This window comes from Rhinolophus sinicus, linkage group LG10 (assembly GCF_036562045.2).
Source record: "Rhinolophus sinicus isolate RSC01 linkage group LG10, ASM3656204v1, whole genome shotgun sequence".
NCBI lineage: Eukaryota > Metazoa > Chordata > Mammalia > Chiroptera > Rhinolophidae > Rhinolophus > Rhinolophus sinicus.
Genome location: NC_133759.1, coordinates 5,091,846 through 5,105,355, shown reverse-complemented (window position 1 = coordinate 5,105,355; position 13,510 = coordinate 5,091,846). Strand labels below are relative to the sequence as shown.

The following is a 13,510-nucleotide window of genomic DNA, read 5'->3' as shown; positions in this document are numbered from 1 at the left end:
TGTCCTCCTGGCTCCCTGCCAAGAGCTGCAGTGGCCCCGAGGGCCCTGCCAAGCACAGCCTATGGAACCCTGGCCTTCCTAGCTGGCTCTGGCTGCAGCCAGACTCTCTGGTGACCTACCCTGAATGGAGATGTGTGTGCAGGGGCTACAGGAAGTTGAAGCCCAGGGCCTACCCACCCCCACTTGTGGAGGGTTCAGGGATCAGGCTGGCTGAAGTGACTGAGCCTGACCTGGGCCCTGCAGTCTCTTTGGGGTACAAGATTGGTCAGGTTTGCATTAGGAGTGAGGGCCTAGGGTGGATTGCCCTGGGATGGACAATAGACCGTGCAAAGGAACCATTTTGGGGTGGAAAGCAGGAAGGTTAGGGGCCAATCCCTCGTCCACGGGGCTAATTTCCAAAGGGCGAGACTGAGTTCAGGGAGTGTCTTTATTAGAAGACAGATCCAGTCTCCTTGGCCCCCCAGCGCCCTAGGCCATGAGGATTTCGATGTCCAGCTCCAGCCTGCTGGCTCTGACCTCATAGCGGCCCTGGATCAGGCCTCGGGTTTGGCTGGCATGCCATCGCCAGTGAGCCTGGATGATGCAGGCCGCCTGGCGTGCCTGGAGAAACCATCTGCGGGCCTGCCACATGCGAACATGTGCCTGTACCTTCACCACTGCCCACTCCTGGCAGGTGTAGAGTCTTAGTGCCAAGCGCCGTCTTTGCTCCAGCATCTTGGCCTGCATGGACCTCCACCAGCACTGGATGGCCCAGGCCCTGAGTGCTGCGTGCAGTAACGTCTGGCGCACCACCTTGCCACGCCACCATGACTGAATCTTTACGGCTGCCTTTTCTAACTGATCGGGGGAGGAAGAACACACAGACGCTCAATGGAGGACCCTCTTACTCCTATCTCCACCTCTGGTGCGGGAGGAAAGGGGGCCTAGTCCTGGTGGCCCTGCCCTCTCACTTCTAGGCCCCGTCCATCTTATTTTCAACCCTCCACTCACCCTTAGACACTGCTCATTATCCTCTGGGCAGATCCATCCTGTACTGGCCTTACTCAAATTTTGTGTATCCATGGCCCTGGTCTTTAGAGTCTCTTCATGTATCAGTTAGGCCACCCTAGTCTTCAGCCCCACCCTCAACTGTTAGTCACGCCCATCACTAGGCTCCGCCCACCTGCACACAAGGTTGCACATCAGGTCCTGTCCATACACATTTTAGCCACATCTCTCTTTTTCACCTCTTCCCATGCTTGTGTCTCTTCGTGGATTAACCAGTCACCTTATTTATTGATTCCTAGCATTTTGGGGGGCCCTGCCATTATCTTTTTTCATCACATTGAATATTTTGTACCAATCCCTTTTGGCCTACAAAGTGCCTGTTGAGCAATCAGCTGACAATCTTATGGGACCTCCCTAATAAATTACTAGTTGCCTTTCTCTTGCTGCTTTTAAGATTCCTTGCTTTTAGACTTTGCCATTTTAATTATAATGTGTCTTGGTGTGGACCTGTTTGAGTTCATCTTGTTTGGGACTCTCTGCATTTCCTGGACTTGTAGGTCTATTTCCTTTGCCAGGTTAGGAAAGTTTTCAGTCATTATTTCCTCAAATAGGTTCTCAATCCTTTGCTTTCTCTCTTCTCTTTCTGGATGTAAATGTTGTTTTCTATGATGTGAATGTTGTTACGCTTGATGTTGTCCCAGAGGCCTCTTAAACTTTCCTCATTTTTTTGGATTCTTTTTTCTTTTTGCTGTTCAGATTGTGTGTTTTCTGCTACCTTGTCTTCCAAATTGCTGATTCGATCCTCTGCTTCATTAAACTGTTGTTAATTCCTTCTAGTGCATTCTTCATTTCAGTTATTGTATTCTCCACTTCTGACTGGTTCTTTTTTTATGGTTTTGATGTCCTTTTTCATGCTTGCTATCTCTCTGTTGAAGTTCTCACTAAGTTCCTTGAGCATCCTTATAACCAGTGTTTTAAACTCCGTCTCTGGTAGGTTGCTTACCTCCATTTTGTCTTTTTCTGGAGTTTTCTCCTGTTCTTTCATTTGGGATGTATTTCTTTGTTTTCTCATGTTGGCTGCCTCTCTGTGTTTGTTTCTATGTATTAGGTAGATATGCTATGTCTCCCAGTATTGGCCATGTGGCTTTATGTAGTAGGTGCCCTGTGGGGCCCTGGCACAGTCTCCCTGGTCACCTGTTATGGGTGCTCCAGGAGTGTCCCTTGTGTGGTTGTGTGTGTCCCCTGTTATAGTTGGGCCTTGATTGCTAGTGGCACATCAGTGGGTGGGATTGGCCTTCAGGCTGATTGGCTGTGGCGTTTGGCCACGCCCACAGCATACAGGCTGCCTTGAGGGGAGCTTACCCCACTGGGTGGGATTCGCCCCAGCAGGCTCTGGTACCTGTTGAATCCACCTTTATGTTGCCACTTGTGGGGCTAAGTAGCTGGTGCTCTGCTGTGGTGTGAGGCCAACTCCAAGTATGTTGGTTCTGGGGCCTCTTGGGAGGGGCTTTGGTGCAGCCCAGGTCACCCACTGCCTGTGACTGGCTGGGGACTACCTGGTAGGCACTACAAAGGGATCTGCGGTTGTTTGCTTCCTGTGCTCAAGTTGGAGGTACATGGGAGAGGCCACGCTATGAACTGAGATTGGCTGCCCCAAATACTGAGTCTGGAGTAGCTCTGCAAAAAGTCAGGATACACCAAGGCCTGCTGCCACCTGCTGGCTCCTTAAGATTCAGCCACTGATAAAGCTTCGTGCAGTAGGCGAGTTGAGTGAGGCAGGGTCTCAGGGAGTCACTAGAGTGGGAAGAGTCGTGGTCACCAGGTTAACGTAGATTCCGGTTTGGTGCCAGTGCTGAGCCTGGAGCTACTCAACAAAAGTCTCAGAGCACACCAACGTCAGTCACTGCCTGCCTGGGGCCCATGGACTCTGATAGTTTTCCAAGAAAGAGCGCAATTTGGGCAGGCTGGCTGCTCATGAGAAAAGTGCCTCCAGCGTTGGCTGGGGTGGAGTCCCAGCAGAGCTCACCAGGTGGAGCAGCGGAGCTCACCACGCCAATCAGATTCAGATTTGGCCTGTCGGGGAGGGCTTAACCCAGGAAAGATGGCGTCTGCCTGCTGGCTGCAAGGAGAAGGCCCCTTCATAGGGAAAATGGCAACTGTCCTCCAGCCCTCGTCTTGAAATGCCTCCAACACCTCCTGAGCCACCGTCCCTCTGCCAGAGCCCAAGGTGAGTGGCTGCGAGCGAGTGAGTTTGTGCGCAGGCTGTTTAAGAGGACTTCTGGGTTTCCCACAGCCTTCCGTCCCACCTGGATGGTCAGAATCCCCACTGTTTTTCACAGCCAGGTGTTATGCAGGGCTCTTCTTCCTGGAACCAGTACCCCAGGCTGGGGAAGCTGGTGTGGGGCTGGGGTCCCTCAGTCCTCTTGGGGGAACCTCCATGGCCGAGATATCCCTCCTGATTCTCAGCCGCTGCACAGAGGTTTGGGGCCAGCCCGTTTTGCATCTCTGCCCCTCCTACCAGTCTTGACTTGGCTTTTCTTTATATCCTTAGTTATAAAACTTCTGTTCTGGCAGACTTCAGATGGTTCTCCTGGTTGATTGTTCTGTAATTTTAATGTGTTCACAGAAAGAAGCACACACAGTGTTTGTCTTTTCCTCCATCTTGGATCTGTTCCTCTGTTTAACTTTTTGAGGAACCACCAAATTGTTTTCCATGGTAGGGGAACTATTTTGTATTGCCACCAATCGTCACATCCTTACCAACACTTAGTTTTACTAATAGTAAATACAGATAGTTTTACTTCTTGCTTTCCATTTTTTATGTATTTTTGTTATCGTCTTGCTTAACTTCCCTGGATAAAACTTCCGGTACAATGTTGAATAGCAGTGATGAAAGCAGGTATCTTTGTCTCACTCCTCATCTTAGAGAAAAAAACTTTTGGTGTTTTCCCCTTAAGTATGATGTTATTTGTGGGGTTTTCATAGCTGCTGTTTAGCAGATTGTTGTTTTAATTTGCATTTCCCTGATGACGTATGATGTGGAACAAATATCATATGCTTATTTTTTCACCTGTATGTCTTCTTTGATGATGTATTTGTTAAGGTTTTTGGTCCATTTTTTAGTTAGGTTGTTTGCTAATGGTTTTTTTTTAAATAAAGAATTTTATTAAATATTTCTTTTTACAGCTGCAGAGAAGATTACATGATTTTCCTCTTTAGTCTGTTAATATAAATTTCATCACTAGATTTTTTATTTTTATTTTTTTTACTGTGGAAACCTCACAGTTGTGGGCCTTGGCCATATTTTAGACTACCTAGCACCTGAACCCCTTCCCCATGTTTGGGGACTATCCTTCTTATCTGGCTTGATGGAAGACAACCTGCTTCTAATTATAGAGCTGAAAAATGCCAGTTTCTTGCTTTCCCAGTTTCCCTGGCTGCTGGGCAGACGTATGACCAGGTTTGGCCAATCAAATGTACCCACTAGGGATTTACAATCGACAGCTTGGATCCAGAGAACCAAGAGAGCATTCCTTGTGCCAGTGGTGGAATGTTCTTCCACCCGGTTTTGTGGTGTGGTATTTTCTGTGGTTTGGGATGTGTAGTTTGTGCATGTGCCTTTGTCTGAGCTTAGTCCCCAAGGCTTCCTGGAAATCTGGTGAACTACTAAATATTCTTTCGGTACTTTTATTTTCTGATTAAATAAATATGGATCAGCTTATGCTGTTTGTAGTTCAGAACACAATGACCAATGCCTTTGTACTCATGGGATAAATCCTGATTTGAGTATTGTTTGAAATCATTATTGAATTCAGTTTGCTAATGTTTATATAAGTCAAACTGGCCTATAGTTTTCACTTCTTGTCCTGACCTAATCTGATTTTCGTGTCAAGTGGGTGTTAACTTTTGGGAATATTTCAGTAGGAAAAATTTGCAGAGTAGAATTGCTGTATAAGGAGTCTGTGCATTTTTAGTTTTGATGTATATTGTCAAATTGCTACTCAAAGACGTTTTGCCAGTTTGCATTCTGACCAACAATATATTATACTGCCTATTTATCGTTACCCTTAAAATAGAGGACCTGTCAGCACCGATCTTCCTTTGATTGTTTTATGGATGAATTAAGCATTTTTGCATATGTTCAGAATCCTCTTTTCCTTACTGTTTCCTTTTCTATGAAACTGTCTCTTCATGTCCTTGGCCTGGGTGGTTGGTTTTTCTTCTCATTTGAGGGAAATCCTGATTTAACCCTTTGTCCTACAGTGATCTTCTGGTCTGGGTTGTAAGCTCAGCTCTCTTTGGTATTGATTGTAATGGCTGCTGAAACTGGCAAAGACCTGTGATTTGGAAGCAAATTGGTGGTATTGAGTCTGCCTCTGACCTCAGGACACTCATTTTCTAATTGTATCCACCAATTATGTAAAGGTTTTTTTTATTGAAATCTGGATAAAATTTGTGATATTCCTAATGACAGTCAGCTATTCTACAAACAAATCAAAAGGTGTTACATTTTGATATTTTTAACAAATAGATTTAAAACCTATACAATTTTTGTGGGGTTGGGGGAGTGAGATAAGTAACTAATAAGTAGGTGAGGAAATTATACTTATAAAGTTTTAAGCATTCAGCTATAAGAGTTTTTATGAGTGAACCACGTTCCTTTTGGCAGCAAAATCACATAAAGGAGGAAATGTTTCAAAACATGTTTTCTGAACGCTTCTTCCATGTTACCTATTTTGGCTGATAAAGAGTTCCCTCTAGAGGCAAGAAATTTATCAGCACCAGGGTTATCTTGGTTGCTTCTGCTTGCAAGTTAGTAAGATTTCAGCCTAAGGTTTTTGCAGGAAACTTTTTAACCCACTTACCCATGGTGGTGAGGGCTGGTGTTAAAACTAGATAGTGCGATCCATGAACACTTTGTCAGTGCACAGAAACACAAATGGCCACCTATCCCAACTCATGGAAAGCACATTTATCTGTTGGTTTGTCTCCCTTACTGGAATATGACCTCCATGCATATAGAGACTTTGCCTGTCTTACTCTTTGCTTTAACAAATGCATATAATGGTAACTGGCACGTAGTAGGGGTTCCACAATTGCTGAATGAATGAATGCATGAATGAATGACGCTCTGACCAAAAGTTCGTGTTGCTTGGTATTGCTTGGAATCCACGACCAGGTCCTGTGGCCAAGGGAAGGCACTAATCTGTAACCCAGGACTAAGTGGCCTATGTTCAGTGGCATTTATTTAGACCAAATGTATTCACTCATCACTTGTTTACTGAGCACCCACTCAGTGCCACACGAAGTGGTGGGGGCTAAGGAAAAAAGCAGGCAAGATTCCCACCCTTATGGAACAGTTATTTAGAAAGTGTTTAGACGGTAATGTTTGTTATGGAGAAAAATCAAGCAAGGAAGACAGAACATGCTGCATGGAGAGGAGATCTCACTTTTATATGGGTGATCAGAGAGCGTGTCACTGAGTGTCAAGGCACTGACGCAGAAACGTACCCAGCATGTTTGAGGAACATCAAGGGGGCTGGTGTGGCAGAAGCAGAGAAGGGAAGGGGTGAGGGAGGGGGAAGAAGTCAGAAAGATCAATTTGGGAGATGTGCCACAGAGATGTGAAATTCCTAGAGAGAGTGGTTGAGAATTTTCCAGCAATGCAGAAGGAACTTGTGAGTCAGGGGCAAAAGCAGGGCTGGGATTTTCCCCCCACAGACTCCTCTGCTTGCAAAGCTAGTTTCCAGGTTGCCTTCTCAGAGACCATGTCCTTAGAAGGAGTGTGATCATGACTGCGAGGTAACAACTCTAGGGTGGTTCCCACGTGGCCCACATGCAGGAGATGTGAGATGGTCTAGGGTGACACAAGGTACATAAGGAAGAATTTGCTGGACCAGATTCTTTCTGAATTAAGTTAAGTGGTGGGGAGCAACATTCAAGGCATTGATGAGAGAGTTTGCAATCATTAATGAGAGAGTTTTTAAAAAGATTCTTTAGGGCCGGCCCAGTGGCTCAGGCGGTTAGAGCTCCGTGCTCCTAACTCCGAAGGCTGCCGGTTCGATTCCCACATGGGCCAGTGGGCTCTCAACCACAAGGTTGCCAGTTCAATTCCTCGAATCCTGGAGCTGAGCTGCGCCCTCCACAACTAAGACTGAAAGAACAACAACTTGAAGCTGAAGAGAACCCCCCACAACTAAGATTGAAAGGACAACAATTTGACTATTGTTCCCCAATAAAGTCCTGTTCCCCTTCCCCAATAAAATCTTTAAAAAAAAAAAAAAAAAAAGATTCTTTAGAAAGAATCACAATTTAAGACAGTTGACCAACTGCACCAAGATGATTTAAAACAGATGCACCCAAAACATGTTGTGACACAGTCACAATTGATGAAAGTAAATATTTAAAGAGAAAATAAAACCTACCAAAAAGTTTACCCACCAGAGCGTAAATCAAATTGACATCAGCTAACTCAGCTGCAGCACTGGGTACAAGAAGAAAACAAAGAAACATCCCCAACTTTCTGAAGAAATAACTTTGTCAGCACAGAATTATGAACTCACTCAAAATATTATTAAAATGTAATGGCAAATGAAAGACCACTTCATATATGTGAAGATCCAGAAAGTTTACTATACTGACCAGAAATATTTACGAGCAATAGCTCCATCACAGTGAAAAACGGGAATGGCACAGCAGCAGCAGTGAGCAGAGAAGCCAGGAAAATTCATTCTTAAGTCTAAACAACTTCACTGTAAAAATTTTCATGTCAGTTCCGAAATAATATTCAACATGATAACACCATGACAGATTCGGAGGGTGAGTAGAGGAACAGCAATTGGGCTAAAGTTCTTGCTTGATTTAGGAGGCAATAGATAATGATTTGCTCCAGAGGTTAATAGCAAATTACAAAAGACAGTAAATATTAATATTGAAGTGCATTTGGAAAAAAGAATATCACTTTTATGTCAGTTACAAATTGTATTTGGTTGCTTCAATAGAAACCTAGACAATGGCGGCTCAAACAAATTAGAGGACTATTTTTATCTCACATAGAAAAAGACTAGATTTTTATCTCACATAGAAAAAGCCAAGATGTGGACATTCCCTGGCTGGTATCCAGACTTATTCTATCGCCCTACTTTCCCATGCTCATGAGTGGATCCGTGTCGTCATACTCTCAATATGGCTACCAGCGTGCCAGCCTTCATGTGTACACTTCAGGAACAAAGAGTAAATACAAAGGGCAAGAAGACCAACCTAGTATGAGGCAGCGTCTTTACAGGCTTTCCCAAAAGTCTTACCAGTGATTTCTGCTGACATCTACTTGGCCAGTGAGTGCCACATGACCATCCCTAGCTGCAAGGGAGGCTGATGAAGGTCATCTTTTCCCCCTCCTCCCTAATCTGGACATACTGCTACCCCAAATTATTATGGTTCTATTAGTTAGGAAAATGAGAAAAATGGATACTGGCTAGGCAACTAGCAGTCTCGGTCTCTACTTCTAAAATAGTTAAAGGAATAAGATCCCAAAGAAAATTCAACCAATTCAACAAAGATATGGAACGTGAAAAAAGACAAAGAGAAGATGCTAGATAGAAACCATGAAACAATATGGCAATAAGTCTAGGCATATTAGAAATCATAATAAATGTAAATTTGCAGTATTCCTCTATTAAAAATACAGAGATTTTCTTGCTGAATCAAAACAAACACACCTCACCTATATTTTGCTAACAAAAGGAGATGAGAAGTTGAAAATAAAGCAGTGAAGAAAAGTATAGCAGAGAAGAGACTCCCACTTCTGATAATGGTGTACTAAGTAACGAGGATTAATCCTTCTGCTGAGAATAACTGGAAAAGCTAATCAAAATATGTTTTAAATTTCTACTTGAAGGAACTGGAAAGGAACAATATCATTTTTAAAATTTCTAGGCCATGATATAAACTAAGAAAGAAATCCAGAGGTAGAAGCCTGGCGGACGGAGGTGCTTCCCATGCCTTCCCTGTCTGGTGCAACCACCCACCACCTACCCCATCTTCCAACTTATTCTTCCTCCCCACCCCCGTTAACTTCACACTGACACCCCCAGCCTTAAATGGCCTTTCCTCTTCTCTACATCCTCCCATAGCCCCACACCGGCCTCCCCATACTTACCCTCCACACTCCAAATGTGACCCCTGGGGCTGTGACTCAGGGGGAGCCAGGTACTCTCGATAACCCCCAGTCCTTCCCAGGGGCCTTTCTGCTCAGCATTGACCTTGTGGCTTCAGGTGCGTCTTCAAAGCCCAGGAGCAGGCAGAGATGAGGCCCTGCTCATGCAGTGGCTGCACCTCACCCATATCCTGACTGTGACCTTGAGACCCTCAGGGCAAGAGGAAGACAGGAAAGTATTTGAGGCCACTTGAGCCTGAGGTGGGGGCCCTGGCTGGTCCCGGGGGGCTTCAAGTTCTCCCAGGAGGCTGATAACTGGGTACCTGGCAGATGGGCCAGACACAGGGGATAAAACAAGGAAATTTACTCTGTCCACCTAATTCCACTATCCTTATCGAAGGTAATTATGGTTAAGTTTTTATAATGTATACCTCTCTGATCCCCTCCTTTTAAAAATAGTGCCTTTATAACACGTACATACAAATATGTATCTAGATAGGGACCATATTGTTCTTCAATTTGTTTTACTTACACTTTCAATGTCAATGCATAGTGAACAAACTCATTCTTTGTGGTTCTATTAAGTGCTTCTTAATTGATGAGTTTTCACAATTCTATATTCCCCAGTAATCACCACACAAAACAAGATATAACACATTTCTCTTTGTTTCTTTGTGCTGGTTGCAAACAATGCTTCTTATAGCCCTACCCTAAGTATAAATTCTATTCTGAATTATTTTACCTATAATTTAGTTTTACCTGTTTTAGAATTTAATATGAATGGAATCATCCTCTAAGTACTCTTTTGTGTCTGGCTTCTTTTATTTAGCATAAGATTTTTGAGATTCCTCTATGTTATTGTGTGTATCTGAAATTTGTTTATTTTTATCACTGCTTATTATTGCATTATATGAATATACCACAATTTCTTTGTCTAATCACCTATTGGTGAACATTATTTTGACCTATTTGAATAATGTTGCTATGAGCAATCATACACGAATCTTTTGTGGATGTGAGTTTTCACTTTTCTCGTGTAAATCCCGAGGAGTAGAACTGCTGAGTTATAGGGTGGATATACGCTTAACTTTATTAGAAACTGCCAAACCATTTCAAAGTGTTTCTACTGTTTCATATCTCCCCCCACCCCACCCCCAGCAGTGCATAAGAGACCCAGTGGTTGTATATCCTTGCCGCTATTTGGTGTTCTCAACATTTTTTATTTTAGCCATTCTCTATTGTGTTTAGAAGTATCTCATTGTGGTTCTAATTTTCATTGACCTCGTGACTGATGAGGTTGGACGTATTTTCCTGTACTTCTTAGCCCGTTTGTAAATCTCCTTTTAAGAATTTTACTCCAAACTCATTCTTTCTAATCATGTGGTTCCATTATTTGATTGAACTGAAATCCATGTAATTGAATTCCTTATTGATAGTGCTTAAATTGTCTCAAATTTATGTTTTCATCCAGGTTGAAACCAGGTTGAAATGATTGTCTTTATACACATTTGTGCCAATGGGCTAGTATTTCGAGAGTCTTGCCTCTTTAGCCAAATTTGGGGCATTTAGGGCAGGAAAGAATGGACAGATGTTCCACATTTTTGCCAAAAAAAGTCTCCGCTGTTGGGAGGCAGCCCAGTGCCTGCGTCATAGCTGCCCTTATGACATCATGGCTCTCTCCCCTCCTCCTCTTTTCCTGCAGAGCTATGGCTGGAGGAGCTCAGACCTGAGGCCAATGGAACCATCAAGCTCCCAACTATGGACGACTTAGAGGATCAAAGACCTGAGGAGACCTGAGCCATCTGTTTCCAAGCCATGGGCATTCGATTTTGTGTAAGAGAAAGCCAGTCCACCCAAGGTGCTAACAGGGGAAGGTGATTTCCACAGTTAACTTGGGATGTGAGTCCTGCATCCAGGGCTTTGGGCAAGGCAGGAAGTTGATTAGATGGTGGGCGTGGCACAGTGTTGTACAGAGAACAACCTGCCCATACCTTCCCCTCTGAACTCTGGTTACAGAAGGACGGCCAGTTTTGTGAAATCGTAATACCAGAGTTTGGGACAGATGAAAAAAAGAGCGAAAAGAAAAAGAAAGAAAAAGAAGAAAAGGAAAAGCCACCTCCTCCACCAAAGGTAGGTCTGGGGAGGCCCTCCAAGTTGAGGGTGAGAGTGACCCCCACCTGCACTGTCTCTGACCCAAATCACCCAGGAGGGATAGGTGATGTCTGTGGCCCATAGCATGGGATCATTATGGAAATTGTCATCCAAACCAGGACACATTTGTGTGTGAAAGACAATGCCATGAATTATGACGCAAGAACAACAATCATAAGCTGAGAATGTCTCAGGTCAGCCAGGATGAATGGTTGTCCTATCCAGACCTGGAATGTGTAGGGATTGACTCCTCCTTGGCTCTCCTCTTCTCCTAGTTGCTACTGTCTGAGAAAGGCGGGTGACTGAGACATGGAGAGTTGGTTGTAGCGGGGAGAAACCCTGGCAAGTGGGAATCAGACCAAAGTTGGGGAGTGGGGTGGTGAGGGCTGTGTTTGGGGAAGACATTGCCAAATAAAGGGAAACCCAAGTCTAGAATCATGTAGGAGTGTGTGTGTGTGCACATGTGTGCTGACTGAAGATTAATGTGAGAACCAAAAAAAAAAAGAAAAATAACAAGCAAGAGAAATAAATGAGAAAGACGAGACTGCACGGAGCAGGGAGACTTCTGTGACTTCGCAGAGAGGCACAGGAGGTTGTGGATTGGAGCTGGAGTCCTGCGTGAAAGGAGAGCAAAGGATGCCACTTCTGCAGCCTGGGGGCGGGGGGTACTGAAGGGAAGGGGTCTGCATCGCAGGTAGGTGGTCAAGCCCAGGTGGAACATGATAGCCTTTGACCCAGAGATCGTGGTGGTCTCTTTCTGGCCTGCCCACCCAGTCCACCTAACCCAGTGATTGTAGGGCAGGTGTGCCCGTTACAGATGAGAACACTGAGATTCCGAGAACAAGTGATGTGTCTGCATCCATTAGCCAAGAGTGGCAGAGACGCTGTCCGGTCTTCTGGCTCCAGACAGGGCCATGCCCGGTGCTCCTGAACTTCTGAGGGAGGGGCCATTGCTGATAAAGGATCACGACCCCTTCCTGGCACACGCGGGCCGGAGGTGGGTGGGGAACATTTCCTGAGTATCTCTGCTTTTTCCTTGCATCACCTCCCCTCAAAGGTAAAGAAAAACACTGGTAAAGAGCAGAAAGCCATAAAGATCCAGGCCTGGTGGCGGGGCACGCTGGTGCGCCGGACGCTGCTGCACGCGGCGCTCAGGGCTGCCATCATCCAGCGCTGGTGGAAGCAGGTGCTGCTGAAGCTGCAGGCGGACCGGCGGCGGGCGGCGCTGGAGTTGTACGCTCGGCAAACCTGGGCGGCGGTCCGGCTGCAGGCCTGGGTCCGCATGTGGTGCATCCGCCAGCGTTACATCCGTTTGCTCCACGCCGTCCGCATCATCCAGGTGTATTGGCGGTGGCATAACTGCCACACCTGTGGCTTTCTCCGAGGCAGGTACGAACTCACAGCAAACAAGCTGGGACTTGAGCTTGAAATCTTTCTGGGGTCACAGATTTGTCGGATTACAGACTGCATCCCCTTCCCAATAAAGAACTGATCAGGTCTGCTCCAACTGTGCGTCACCAGATTTCTGTCTGAAAAGCTCCAGGAAGTCCTTGTCTCAGCAAAGGGACAAGGCAAATGATGACAGACACCGGGCATCTCGCAGGTCAGCTCTGAGGAAGCAGCAGTGGTTGTCTGGGGTGCAGGGTGGAGGAGAATTCTGAGAACCTGGTGCTGGATGAAGAGGGTCTGTGATTGATTAGCAATGTCTGCCCTGGTAGGAGAGTTAGGGTTGCAGGACCACTGAGTCTGCCAACTCCAGCAAGGCTCCTTCACAGTGTGGTCTCTGTGAATGGCGCCCTCTGTCTTTGTGCAGCATGAAGGCTTGTGTCATCTGATGCTCTTAACCCTTCCATGTCCTCCCCTTAAATTTAGAACAATTCCAGAAGCCCTCCCTGCAGTCTGCAGGAGCCTGCGCAGTCTAAGCCTGGCCATCTCACGCTCTCAATCCTCCCTGAGTGCTGGGCGATTGATTATTCACTGTCTCCAGCACAGTCCCATCTCAGCACTTGCTGCTGCCATTGCTTGGGTGGTCTTCCAGATGGAGCTCTTACTTCACCAGGTTGGTCTCTGCTCCATGCTTCCTCTCAGGGAGGCCTTCTCTGACCACCTTATGAAAACAGCTGCCCCTCCCTCTACTGTATGCTCTAGCTCCTCACTCTGCTTTCCTGTTTGGAAAATCCTCAGCAATACCTGAGGTTATTTTGCCACGTTTCCTGT

The 13,510-nt window shown here is 45.6% G+C and overlaps 1 protein-coding gene and 1 pseudogene across 1 annotated transcript; one reads left to right on the top strand and one right to left on the bottom strand.

The window, feature by feature from the left end:
- Nucleotides 1–468: 468 nt before the first annotated feature.
- On the bottom strand, nucleotides 469–1,062 carry IQCF6 (IQ motif containing F6). The gene is made up of 2 exons (XM_074312801.1): nucleotides 1,044–1,062; nucleotides 469–833 (listed from the first exon to the last, which is right to left on the bottom strand). Exons 1-2 carry the CDS (start codon nucleotides 1,060–1,062, stop codon nucleotides 469–471), a joined length of 384 nt encoding a protein of 127 aa, XP_074168902.1.
- Nucleotides 1,063–3,079: 2,017 nt separating this feature from the next.
- On the top strand, nucleotides 3,080–12,785 carry LOC109459074 (IQ domain-containing protein F5; annotated as a pseudogene).
- The last annotated feature ends 725 nt before the right edge of the window (nucleotides 12,786–13,510 follow it).